The 14,473-nt window shown below is 42.4% G+C and overlaps 1 protein-coding gene across 2 annotated transcripts in view; it reads right to left on the bottom strand.

The window, feature by feature from the left end:
• Positions 1-11,224: 11,224 nt before the first annotated feature.
• Positions 11,225-14,473, bottom strand: part of LOC106582068 (exportin-4) — a 43,594-nt gene continuing 40,345 nt past the window's right edge. For both annotated transcript variants that reach the window (XM_082967099.1, XM_082967100.1), the window contains exons 19-22: positions 13,355-13,476; positions 12,983-13,231; positions 12,784-12,876; positions 11,225-12,655 (exon numbers count right to left, since the gene is read on the bottom strand). In XM_082967099.1, coding sequence (XP_082823225.1) covers positions 12,458-12,655; positions 12,784-12,876; positions 12,983-13,231; positions 13,355-13,476 — 662 coding nt within the window. In that variant the 3' untranslated portion in view covers positions 11,225-12,457. The remainder of the gene's footprint in view (positions 12,656-12,783; positions 12,877-12,982; positions 13,232-13,354; positions 13,477-14,473) is intronic.

The raw sequence follows: 14,473 nt of genomic DNA, 5'->3' as shown, positions 1-14,473 counted from the left end.
TAATCAAATGTATTTATAAAGCCCTTTTTACATCAGCAGATGTCACAAAGTGCTATACAGAAACCCAGCCTAAAACCCCAAACCGCAAGCAATGCAACACGGTGGCTAGGAATAACTCCCTAGAAAGCAGGAACCTAGAGAGGAATCAGGCTCTGAGGGGTGGCCAGTCCTCTTCTGGCTGTGCTGGGTAGAGATTATAAGACTACATGCATTAAGGCCAGATTGTTCTTCAAGATGTTCAAACGTTCATAGATGACCAGCAGGGTTGTACAGGGTGCAACAAGTCAGTACCTCAGGAGTAAATGTCAGTTGGCTTTTCATAGCCGAGCATTCAGAGGTCGAGACAGCAAGTGAGGTAGAGAGAGAGGGTCGAAAACAGCAGGTCCGGGACAAGGTAGCACGTCCGGTGAACAGGTCAGGGTTCCATAGCCGCAGGCAGAACAGTTGAAACTGGAGCAGCAGCACGACCAGGTGGACTGGGGACAGCCAGGAGTCATCAGGCCAGGTAGTCCTGAGGCATGATCCTAGGGCTCAGGTCCTCTGGGGGAGGGGGGTAGAGAGGAAGAGAGAGAGAATTAGAGGGAGCATTCTTAAATTCACACAGGACAACAGATAAGACAGGAGAATTACACCAGATATAACAGACTGACCCACTTTGTCAAAGCACAGCCCCAACAACACTAGAGTGATATCAACAGACCATCAACTTACTACCCTGAGACAAGGCTGAGAATAGACCATGAAAGATCTCCTCCACCACACAAGCCCGAGGGGGCACAAAACCAGACAGGAAGATCACGTCTGACTCAACCCACTCAAGTGACGCACCCCTCCAATTTTTTTATTTTTTATATTTCACCTTTATTTAACCAGGTAGGCCAGTTGAGAACAAGTTCTCATTTACAACTGCGACCTGGCCAAGATAAAGCAAAACAGTGTGACAAAAACAACAACACAGAGTTACACATAAACAAACGTACAGTCAATAACACAGAAAAATCTATGTACAGTGTGTGCAAATGTAGAAAGAGCAGGGAGGTAAGGCAATAAATAGGCCATAGAGGCAAAATATTTACAATTTAGCATTTACACTGGAGTGATCGATGTGCAGATGATGGTGTGCAAGTAGAGATACTGGGGTGAAAAAGAGCAAGAGGATAAATAACAATATGGGGATGAGGTAGTTGGGTGTGCTATTTACAGATTGGCTGTGTACATGTACAGTGATCGGTAAGCTGCTCTGACAGCTGATGCTTAAAGTTAGAGAGGGAGATCTAAGACTCCAGCTTCAGTGATTTTTGCAATTCGTTCCAGTCAATGGCAGCAGAGAACTGGGGCTTTACCTAGCAAAGACTAGGTGACTAGATGACCTGGAGCCAGTGGGTTTGGCAACGAATATGTAGTGAGGGCCAGCCAACAAGAGCATACAGGTCACAGTGGTGGGTAGTATAGGGGGCTTTGGTGACAAAACGGGTGGCACTGTGATAGACTACATCCAGTTTTCTGAGTAGAGTGTTGGAGGCTATTTTGTTAATGACATCGCCAAAGTCAAAGATCGGTAGGATAGTCAGTTTTACGAGGGTATGTTTGGCAGCATGAGTGAAGGAGGCTTTGTTGCGAAATAGGAAGCCGATTCTAGATTTAATTTTGGATTGGAGATGCTTAATGTGAGTCTGGAAGGAGAGTTTACAGTCTAATCAGACACCTAGGTATTTGTAGTTGTCCACATGTTCTAAGTCAGAACCGTCCAGAGTAGTAATGCTAGTCGAGCGGGCGGGTGTGCGCAACAATTGGTTGAAGAGCATGCATTTAGTTTTACTAGCATTTTAAAAGCAGTTGGAGGCCACGGAAGGAGTGTTGTATGACATTGAAGCTTGTTTGGAAGTTTGTTAACACAGTGTCCAAAGAAGGGCCAGATGTATGCAGAATTGTGTTGTCTGCGTAGAGGTGGATCAGAGAATCACCAGCAGTAAGAGCGACATCATTGATATAAACTGTAGTGGCTTCCTTTCCTCTTTACCATAGCCACTGCCCAAGCCTGAAGCGGGGTTGTTTGGTACGCATACAGTCCACACTCAAGGTTTCCAAAAAGCCAAACATTCAATGTGATCCAGGGATATGGTGCAACAAAAATGTTTATTCTTCTTATATCTAACAGGAAAATGAATATCCAATCAACTTAAAACATAGATTACTTGATATGGAAAATACACAATATGACCTGTCTGTATGTCTGTATGGTCAAAAAACTATACCGCTCCAGCGTCTAGCAAGGACTCCTCCCCCCGAAGGCCCAACTACCTGCCTTTATCCTAACACACTTACCGCAGTACAATGAATGGGCAAGAGGGGGGGACAAAAACTAAGTTACACTAACAACAAATGAATAGATCTCAATCAGGTAAATATAAATCATTAAGGTACGTACCTAATATTTCATCATATACATTCATATTTACACAAATATACATGGAGCTCTGAATGTTCTGTCTTTTATACAAATATGTCCAAATTGGCTCTAACATACCGGCCCCTAATTGTTGACTGCACTGAATGGACAACAATTACTTAATATTCAAATGTAGAGCCAATACACAAAACATTCTATACCAGAGCACTATTACAGTTCATAGCTATATACAAATATACAAGGTGCCATATAGGAAAATAGTCCATAGATCTCAGTCTGAGTTGAAGTGTTCAGGTGTTCAACTTCCAAAAACGTCAAGAGTATGACGTCCAAAAAATGTATGACTACAACATCAAAGAATGTAAGAGTACAACATCAACGAATCAGAGGTGCACGTGATTCAAAGATGGAGCACTGTGTGTGTGTGTGTGTGTGTGTGTGTGTGTGTGTGTGTGTGTGTGTGTGTGTGTGTGTGTGTGTGTGTGTGTGTGTGTGTGTGTGTGTGTGTGTGTGTGTGTGTGTGTGTGTGTGTGTGTGTGTGTGTGTGTGTGTGTGTGTGTGTGTGTGTGTGTGTGTGTCACTCCGCCGCCTCCAGGAGCAGACAGAGTTTATTGATAGGTCTCTGTAAGATATTGGTCTTGGTCTTAACCATGACGCTCCGGACAAGACCTTTGGCCCCTGGCAAAGCCTCCACCACACGCCCCATTAGCCAAGAGTTCCTAGGGGCGGTGTCGTCGACGATGACCACAAGGTCACCAGGACTGAAGTTTCTCTTAGTTTTGTTCCACTTGTTCCGCTCCTGCATAAGTGGAAGATACTCCCTGATCCATCTCTTCCAGAAGAGGTCAGTAATATATTGTACTTGCTTCCATCTCCTTCGTGACTATAGGTCGCTTCTCTGGAATAGTCCTGGTGGCAGTACTGGCTTTGCTTTCAGATGAAGCAGATGGTTCGGAGTCAGGGGTTCTAGATCATTAGGGTCATTTGTTACAGTTGTGATTGGTCTGTCGTTCATGATTGCCTCAACTTCACACAAGGCTGTCTGCAAAGCCTCATCATCCAGTGTATTTGATGTTGTATTTGACTGTTTATTATCTGTGCAGTCACTTTACCCCACCTACATGTACAAATTACCTCAACTAACCTGTAACCCTGCAAATTGACTTGGTACCGGTACCCCCTGTATATACGGCCTAGTTATTTTATTGTGTTATTTAACTAAATGTTTTACATTAGTTTATTTAGTAAATATTTTCTTGAACTGCATTGTTGGTTAAGGGCTTGTAAGTAAGCATTTCACCGTAAGGTCTACTTGTATTTGGGGCATGTGACAAATAAAATTTGATTTGACGAGTAGGTACAGTACAGTTGAAGTCGGAAGTTTACATACACTTAGGTTGGAGTCATTAAAACTTGTTTTTCAACCATTCCACAAATTTCTTGTTTACAAACTATAGTTTTGGCAAGTCAGTTAGGACATCTACTTTGTGCATGACACAAGTAATTTTTCCAAAAATTGTTTACAGACAGGTTATTTCACTTATAATTCACAGTATCACAATTCCAGTGGGTCAGAAGTTTACATACACTAAGTTGACTGTGCCTTTAAACAGCTTGGAAAATTCCAGAAATTCATGTCATGGCTTTAGAAGCTTCTGATAGGCTAATTGACATCATTTAAGTCAATTGGAGGTGTACCTGTGGATGTATTTCAAGGCCTACCTTCAAACTCAGTGCCGCTTTGCTTGACATCATGGGAAAATCAAAAGAAATCAGCCAAGACCTCAGAAAAATAATTGTAGACCTCCACAAGTCTGGTTCATCCTTGGGAGCAATTTCCAAACACCTGAAGGTACCACGTTCATCTGTACAAACAATAGTATGCAAATATAAACACCATGGGACCACACAGCCATCATACCGCTCAGGAAGGAGACGCGTTCTGTCTCCTAGAGATAAATGTACTTTGGTGCGAAAAGTGCAAATCAATCCCAGAACAACAGCAAAGGACCTTGTGAAGATGCTGGAGGAAACAGGTATAAAAGTATCTATATCCACAGTAAAACGAGTCCTATATCGACATAACCTGAAAGGCCGCTCAGCAAGGAAGAAGCCACTGCTCCAAAACCGGCATAAACAAGCCAGACTACGGTTTGCAACTGCACATGGGGACAACGATCGTACTTTTTGGAGAAATGTCCTCTGGTCTGATGAAACAAAAATAAAACTGTTCGGCCATAAATACCATCGTTATGTTTGGAGGAGAAAGGGGGAGACTTGCAAGCCGAAGAACCCCATCCCAACCGTGAAGCACCGGGGTGGCAGCATCATGTTGTGGGGGTGCTTTGCTGCAGGAGGGACTGGTGCACTTCACAAAATAGATGGCATAATGAGGTAGGAAATTATGTGGATATATTGAAGCAACATGCGAGCAAGGAGGCCTACAAACCTGACTCAGTTACACCAGCTCTGTCAGGAGGAATGGGCCAAAATTCACCCAACTTATTGTGGGAAGCTTGTGGAAGGCTACCCGAAACATTTGACCCAAGCTAAACACTTTAAAGGCAATGCTACCAAATACTAATTGTGTGTATGTAAACTTCTGACCCACTGGGAATGTGATGAAAGAAATAAAAGCTGAAATAAATCATTCTCTCTATTATTATTCTGACATTTCACATTCTTAAAATAAAGTGGTGATCCTAACTGACCTAAGACAGGACATTTTTACTATGATTAAATGTCAGGAATTGTGAAAAACTGAGTTGAAATGTATTTGGCTAAAGTATATGTAAACTTCCGACTTCAACTGTATGTACGGCAGGACCAAATCGGAGAAATGGGTAGGAACAAGCCCATCTAATGCTTTGTAGGTTAGCAGTAAAACCTTGAAATCAGCCCCAGCCTAAACAGGAAGACTAGCATTGGAGTAATATGATCAAATTTTACGCTTCTAGGAAAGATTGTAGCAACTGCGTTTAGCAGTAACTGAAGTTTATTTAGTGCGTTATCTGGGTAGCCAGAGAGTAGAGCATTGCAGTAGTCTAATCTAGAAGTGATAAAAGATTAGCTTTTGTCCATTTTTGGACAAAAAGTTAAAGAATTTTGCAATATTCCGAAGATGGAAAAAAATCTGTCCTTGAAATATTCTTGATATGTTCATCAAAAGAGAGATCAGGGTCCACAGTAACACAGAGGTCCTTCACAGTTTTATTTGAGATGACTGTACCATCAAGATTAATTGTCAGATCCAACAGCAGATCACTTTGTTTCTTGGAACCTAGAACTAGCATCGCTGTTTTGTCCGAGTTTAAAAGTAAAACATTTTCCACCATCCACTTCCTTATGTCTGAAACACAGGCTTCCAGTGCAGGCACTTTTAAGGCTTCACCATGTTTAATCAAAATGTACAGCAGTGTGTCGTCCGCATAGTGGTAAAAGTTCTGTTTCCGAATGACGTCACCAAGAGGTAGAATGTATAATGAAAACAATAGCGGCCCTAAAACGGAACCTTCCACAGAGACAAAATATATCTTACCGACAGATAAGATCTAAACCAGGCAAGAACTTGTCCATGTAGACCAGTTAGGTTTTCCAATCTCTCATTACTGACTTCCTGGTTTAGCGTGCAGTGTGTCAAGAAGCAGTGTGGCTTGGCAGGGTCATGTTTTGGAGGATGCATGGCTCCCGACCTTCGCCTCTCCCGAATCTGTACGGGAGTTGCAGTGATGGGACAAGACTGTAACTACCAATAGGATATCACGGAATTGGGGAGAAAAGAGGTAGAAAGTAGAACAATATATATCAAAAATATGCAAGACAGTCCGTTTGACTGACACTTTTCTCCATCATGGCATGTGCCACATATAATATATGTAGTAGTAGTAGTAGTAGTAGTCTTCTGTGGACTTTATATGTCGGTTGGCAACCAACTTTAAGGCACATTACAACCAACTGGACTGGAGTGTGTGACCACAGTTCATCTTTCAATCACCCACGTGGGTATGTGCTCCTAAAAACCTATGAGATGGGTGTGGTGGGACTTGCAGTGCTCATTGATGTGCGCGAGCATAATATGGCAAGGGAAGCCAGCGAGCATGAAAGAGAATAGTGTTGTGTCTTTGGCTATGCCGGATTAAGTGATATGACATGCTATTCTATAAAATCCTATCTCTGTAATTAATATTACCTGATTAAGCTAATCATGTAAATGTAATTAACTAGGAAGTTGGATCACCACGAAAGAGTGTTTATAGAGCTGTTATCTTCCGAATAAACTCTTAAAGACCTAGTAATATTTTACATCAATAGCAGTCAATATTAATCGTCACCTTATTTCAGTCTCATCTGAAAGTTGTAAATTCTTGGTTATCTTCACGAACCCTGGCTAACAAGTTGAATCAGCAATACAAATTTGGTTTAATTATTTATTTACTAAATACCTAACTAATCACACAGAATTACATATACACAGAATGCAAATTATGTCATACAGAAAACAGCCCTAGTGGACGGAGACGGTTGGGTTTGACTGAAAGAGCGGGAAGACTGAGGAACAAAGGGAGAAGCTGTTCTATCGTAAATACATTATCTTATGCATTCTAAATCCCCGCCCATTTGGAAAAGGGAAATGCAATAAATATTTACTCTGAGCTGCGCTTTGGTAGGTTGGTCGTAGATGCTGGTCGTGTTGCCCAACAGAGATCTTGCTGTCCTCGGAAGAATGTCTCTGGTGGTAAATGGGATACGTTGTAGTATCGTCGTTGTGTGTTAGACTAGTTACGTCGTCCGTCCTTTCCTAGCCCACGTTTACAGTGGCCGCTGCTAACTCAATGGCTAGGAGGTATCACTTCTTTAGTGAATAAGAGTTCAAAGTTCATACCATTTGCAACCAAAGCTCACGCTGAGGTTGGCTTAGTTCTGTAGTTATTATCTGAATCCTTCTGACATCGGACCGTCGCCCTAATGTACCCGGAACAGAAAGTTATTTGCCCTTTAAACACAGAGGCTGCAGGCCTCGCGTACTCGGAATAGAAGGTTACATTTTCGTCAAGGGCTTATATAGTGGAGGGAGAGAAGGGTGTGTTTCATAGTTTATAACCAATGTCTCTTCACAGGGGCGGGCCACTGATTGAGCAGAGCTCTAACCTTACGAAAACCCAATTCTCTCATTTGGAAGCTAAAATTACATTTAATCTTTTCACAAATAGTGTCATATTTAAACATTTAAATCGCACAACAATTCCATGTGAATCTGATGACTAGAATGTGTAGACTTTCCCAGATACAGTTTATGTCGTCCTGTCATCAGTCATAATGTCTCAGATGACAACCAAACAGACATCATATTCATTAAGTACCAACGCATATTTTCAACTGGTTCTATTACCGAAATATGGTTCCTTTCCCCCCAGTTGTTTGATGTTCCCAGACTCTCTATGTTTAACAAAGGCTATTCAAGAGTCCTTCAGTAGAGTCAGAGAGAGAGGGAAGGGAGAAAGGTATTGACAATAGGATGGCATTGGCGTTTCTCTACAAGTAGGTTGAGTCAATATGTTTTTCTACTTGTATGAACACAAACACATAAATCAGAACCATGGACAGCCACATATTAAGCTTAAGTTGATTGGACTAAATTGATTTTGGTATCTTTTAGTTTTCGTTGTATTAGACTAGGCAGAGGTGATTTGATGATGTTGAAATGTTGAAGTTGAAATGGTGCTGGAAAATTGGAGGCAGCTTCTGTTTTCTTTACGACTTGCGGTAACTCTCCGATTCAAAATCAATAGTTGTTTAGTGGTGCGAAAATGTTGGAAACATTAACCATGCTGTAGGTCCGTAGGTCATGTAACTGTCTGTTACTGTACATGCAATATACTTTGTGGACTTCACTGGACAGAGGTTAGTATCCGGTTTTGTGATACAACAAAGGTGTTGTCGAGTTTATTCTGACCAACGTGTCATATTGTCTCGGCCTTTAGGCCTAAATATCACGTTAGTTTAGGAGAGTCAAATGTTTCTGCACGACTTGTATTTATTTATTAGGCTAGTCCAAAAAAAGCAATATCTTGCGGGCAGACTAACCAATAGCCTATGCTCTGTTCAGTTTGAGGAGAGCGCGAAGATGAGGACCGGAGGTCAACTTTGATAGCTTGCTACTTCTATTATGTATTTATCAGAGTTATTGACTTCACAATAAGCCAGATTCTAGCAATTTACATTGTGGTGCTAAAACTTGAAGCAGCAGCTGAGGCACAATCAATCGGAAATGGACATCGCTTGGTGCTGAAAGTAGGCATAATTAAATCATTTCAACAGTTTTTTAAAGAATTTACTAACAATGCTTTGTGTTGGAGACTATTTCTTGCTATTTTATAAATAAGAGGTAGGCCTACCTGTTCGACAGATTATTAGGCTATAGTTTGCTATATCCATAGATTTGTCGGCCAATTCTCCCACCCACTATGCACTCTTTAAATAGCCTACCTTCTTCCTGTCAGGAAGAATTGAGGGGGTATGCCATAGGCCTAACTTTTATTAAAATGAGTGGCAAAAAGCACAGGCCTACACCTTGTTAGTTTAAGATTGAAGATAATAAAACGGATTTATTTATTTAAAGTGATCTACTGTATAACAGCGCTTTGGTCCGCAATGCTTTATGCTACAAACAAGCTGTAAAATACCTGGGAAAAACGTGACTCCGATGCATATGGGGATATCATTGTTTCGTTTCTTTGACATTGAGGAAGAGCTACAACCTTCTATAGCGGAGACGACAACAAAATGACTTTGCTTGGGAAGTAATCTAATTCTGTCACTATCAATTGATTAAGCTATTCACTTTCTGTACAATAGATGTTTAAACTCAGACAGCTTTTAGGGAAACACTTGTGACCTCTCCTTGGGTCAAGCCATGGAAGAAGAGTAGCTAGCAGTTAAAGCTTACATATTTCTGTGTCGGTAGGCCTACTGTCTGGGATGGAAAGATAGGAATCTGAGCATGATTCCTTCAAAAGTTAGGCCTAATGACTTAGACTTTATTTGCAAACAGGGACAGTTTCGTTGCAAACAAGACATACAGATTTGGTGTTGGAGATAAGATGAACACAGGCATATCTATGTTCATTCTTAGCCTGTAATTTGTGTGGTATTAAAGTGTAAAATGACTAGAATTGCATGAAATGTTATGCATTTTTCCACCCCTACTCTTTTGTTCATGGTGGTCTGTGAACCAACAACCTTCTGGCCCACAGCGCTATCAAAATTCCTGCGTTGCCATGTAATGCTTACAGGATGAAGAATTCTGGAATTCTGAATTCTAAAACTTCATAAGGCTCTGGTCTGTCCAAGAAGTGAGGATAAATGGTAGGCATGTTCTCTAGCCACTTAATTATTGTTTAATATATAGGGGAAGGTCACTTTTAAGCGTTCAGGGAGGATTAGGTTACATATATTTTGCTGAAGGGAGGGCCATACGTTTTTATTTCAGGGAGGTTCGAGTTTCTCCATGTAACAATTATAAATAACTTTCACTTTAAAGGAGTAGTTCTATTTTACAACTTGATGTTAGATGGTCCCTCCCCCTGAGAAACTGTAATCCATGGTTCAGTTATCTTTAAAGAGCCACTACAAACTAAAACTAACATTAGCCACCACATGCTAACAATCAATGGAAGTAAATGTCAAAATCACCAAAAATCTATTCAAACAAACTCCGTATTTGGTTTGATGTTACTTAAGGTGATTTGGCGATAAAAAAAAAACATGCTCATATGCCCCCATCACTTCCATTGATTGTGTTGTGGTGGCTAAAGTTAGCTGAAGTTTGTAGTGGCTGTTTAAAGAAAACTGAACAATGGATTATAGTTTCTCCTGGCCCATAGACTACTTTCAGGGTGAGGAACCATCTAACATCGTTTTAAAATAGTGAACTACACCTTTAACACATGCAGACACTGGTACTGATGATTGTCAGTGTGCTTGTAAAACATTTTTGGGATACTACTTATACTTTTCACATTATAACCATATTAGAAATCCCAATGCATTTCAGCGGCCATATACTTTAAATGGGGAAAATTCTGGTCGTCACTAGTCTGCAACTGTTGGAAGATGGAAATGCCATTTAAACTATAAAATGTGCAGACTGGTCTGGAATGGTGTGCTTGTATACAGCTTAAATTTTTTTGTTAAAGCTCCATAAGTATTTGGATTCACCACTTGTGTTGAACTGTTAAGGTACAAACTCCAAACCAACTTTGACATGTACAAACTAACAACTTACATTGCTTGTCAAAAGATTTGATTATATTATTGAACTATATCTTTCAAAAATTAGCATAGAACCTCCAGACTTCAAAGGCTAAATTTGTATTCACCATTGATTGTTCTTAATGCATTTCAGCTACAAAGACCACCCCAATGTTCACATGTGCAGACCGACTCAACTTAGATGGCTTCACAGGTTTTCTACCATTCCTACTTCAAACTATAAAGCGTGTTGTATCCCCATTCATTTCAATGGCAGAATGCAAGCTTCAACATTCTAAACCTAAATCACTGCCACAAACAATTCAGAATTTTCAAACTAAAACATTTTGAAAGCTTAAAAACATATCACCACATTTACTTCAGTAAATGTCATTTTCTGAAAATAATTTATAATTTAAACTATTTTTATTTCAGAGATGTTGAAAGCACTTTTGAGTTTTATGTTTACAAGAATGATCAAAACTGATGTGGAACTTGTTTGCATATTCTGTATAACAGGACATTGAGAAAAAAACTTTATACAGAAGAGGAAAAACAACTCCATATTTTATATAATAACTTTATGTACACTTTTACATTTCAATACAGTTCAGTCAGGCATTCCAAAATAACCAGGGTAGTGGTCTAAACAGAGGAAGGGCAGTGAGTCCATCTCAAATGCCATGGTTACAACAAGTGGCTCTGTTCCTTTTTTGGTTTGTTATTGCTTCCATTCAGTGTGTTTTGAAATGGAGATAGTGGCTGTGACATAGAAAAATATAACTAGAGAGAAGATCGCTAAACTTCAGGGGCCCAAACTTCCTAAGGCCTCCAATTTTCTGGATATTGGCTGTGGGCAGTCAGGACTGAGACAAAAGGGTGGCATAGAATAAAATTACAATCTAGAACAATAAAGAAATCAAAACAAAATCCAAAGTTTTCAAACTTGCCCCCTTTTTCTTCAAGTGATCCATAACCATAAAATTTCAGCTTCTCTGCCATCTTATAAAAACTTTTCAGTCATTGTTTTAAAAAAATGTCCCACTTTTTTTGGAAAACATATATACACCCTTGATGAAGACGAAGTGAATCGTTTTTTTGTCATCGGCCCTCCAATTAACAGGTTCAGCAACCTGAAGGTGGTGGGATCTAGCCTCTTGTGGTCATGGAGATGTGTGTGTGTGTTCTTCCACTGTGTTTTTGGTGTGTGTGACAGGCACAGTTGTTGCTGTAAGACACCTCTCAGCTTGGCCACAGACACACTGGAGTCGACACACGACACAAACAAGAAAACCAAGGCACTCTGGGAGGGGAGAGAGGGTATGGGCATGGGGAGAGAGAGAGGGAGGGGCATAGCGTTCTCAGAACAGATTGGCCCCTCCTCCTGTGTTCATCCCAACCCTCCCACTGGTAACCGTAAACAATGATTGGATGATGGGACAGAGGGGTACAGCGGGCAAGTCCATCCCTCTTTGACCCTCCACCACCAAATCTTAATTCCCGAAGCCACTGTAAGTTTGCGCTGTGGGACTTTGAGGAAAAAGGAGGGGTTAGGGGGAGGAGCGGGTGTGAACCTGCCCAAACCACACCCTGGTCCAGTTCACACCACAAGCTCCCTTCAGTGTCTCAACCTCACCTATTTTTTTCCCCACACAGTCTAACAGTGCAGCTCATCAGCTCAGTCTGTCCGTCTTCTCAATGGTTTGGCATGGTCAGATGTGGTCAAGGTAGGTAGGTAGATAGATCATCTGTGAGCGGGTTCGATATAGAGGGGCTAGGAGGAAGGGGAGCTAATAGTTATTTGACACAAAGTAGCCCCCCTACATTGGACACAAACTCCTCCAGACTCTTGAGGAAGGCCACCTTCTGCTTGCGGTCCATGCTGGGCGGCGTGCTGCTGGCTGTCAGCTTGTTGAAGGCATCGGCCAGTCTCTGGTAGATGACGGCATCTCGCTGGGTGGCGAGCAGAGACTCCACCAGCTCCTGGTACTCCGCCTGGAGAGAGAATAGGAAATTACATCATCATATGAGGCCGACAGGGAGGTACAACGTCCAGATCACCAGAGCCAATAAAAAGAATGAGATACATGTGTGAAGGAAGTTTAAAAACAAAGGATACTCACTTGATGCAGGCACACTAGTGTATAGAGAGCTTCTCCCGCTGCCACTGTGATCTCTGTGTTGTGTTTTTGCAGTACCAGCATGTCAAACACCAACTAGAGAGGGAGAGATTATCCATTACAAAACATTTCCACTTTCTGAGCACAATGGAATGAAGCAGACCTTGTAGTTAGGAGGAAATCCCAGGAGGGGGTGTCTCACCTTGAGGAAGTGGCGTGTGGCGATGAAGAGGGGCGTGTCTTTCTCCTGGGTCTTGGCACACTGCTCGGCCAGAGGAGACAGAGCCTCCAGACACAGCTGGCTGACCTCTGAACTCATGGATGTCATGCCCAGCTCTAGGGAGTACATGAGACTCTTAAACAGCTCCTCTGGTAACTGGGGGATCTTCTCAGGGAAGATCTCACAGATGAACGTGATAAGCTTGTAATACTGGTTACACAGAGACGGGAACTGAAAACACAGACAAACCAGTTTAACAACAGTTTGTAGTACAGTGACAGAATGTACATCAGTGATTACTTCAAGTAAGGAAGAAGCATTGTTTAAGTACTGGGACTGGGCCCTGGGTCTTACCTTGAGTAGGTCCTGAGACATGAGAGGCAGAATGATGTTGACGCCAAACAGAACTACGTCTGCAGCCGACACCGACCGACCTGCCGCTCCCGAACCCTGCTCCTGACCCCGGAAAACCTCATCTGTTCCACCATCAAAAAACACACACACCACAGGATTCTGTAAGTTGACTATAGCTCAGCCTTCAACACCATAGTACCCGCCAAGCTCATCATCAAGCTCAGGGCCATGGGTCTGAAATCCACCCTATGCAACTGGGTCCTGGACTTCCTGACGGGCCGCCCCCAGGTGGTGAATGTAGGAAACAACACCTGCACTTCACTGATCCTCAACACAGGGGCCCGACAAGGGTGCATGCTCAGCCCCCTTCTGTACTCCCTGTTCAATCTTGACTGCGTGGCCACACACGCCTCCGAACTCAAATCATCAAGTTTGCAGACGACACAACAGTAGTACGCCTGATTACCAACAATGACGAGACAGCCTACAGGGAGGCAGAGTGGTGCCAGGAAAACAACCCTCTCCCTCAATGTCAAAACAAAGGAGCTGATCGTGGACTTCAGGAAGAAGCAGTGTGAGCACATCCCTATAAACATCGACGGGACCGTAGTGGAGAAGGTGGAAAGCTTCAAGTTCCTCGGTGTACACGTCACTGACAATCTGAAATGGTCCACCCACACAGACAGTGTGGTGAAGAAGGCGCAACAGTGCCTACGGCTTAGCCCCTAAGACCCCTAGAAACTTTTGCAGATGCACAATTGAGAGCATCCTGTTAGGCTGTATCACCGCCTGGTATTTGCAACTGCGCCGCCCGCAACCGCAGGGCTCTCCAGAGGGTGGTGCGGTCTGCCCAACGCATCACTGGAGGCACACTGGCTGCCCTCCGGGACACCTACAGCAACCGATGTCACAGGAAGGCCAAAAAGATCATCAAGGACAACAACCACCTGAGCCACGACCTGTTCTACCCACTATCATTCAGAAGGCGAGGTCAGTACAGGTGCATCAAAGCTGGGACTGAGACACTGAAAAACAGCTTCTATCAAGGCCATCATTCTGTTAAATAGCCATCACAAGCTGGCTACCACCCGGTTGGTTACTCAGCCCTGCACCTTAGAG

This window comes from Salmo salar, chromosome 21 (assembly GCF_965601325.2).
Source record: "Salmo salar chromosome 21, fSalSal1, whole genome shotgun sequence".
Taxonomy (NCBI): domain Eukaryota; kingdom Metazoa; phylum Chordata; class Actinopteri; order Salmoniformes; family Salmonidae; genus Salmo; species Salmo salar.
The sequence above is the reverse complement of the archived record's forward strand: the minus strand, read 5'-3'. Positions and strand labels throughout refer to the sequence as shown.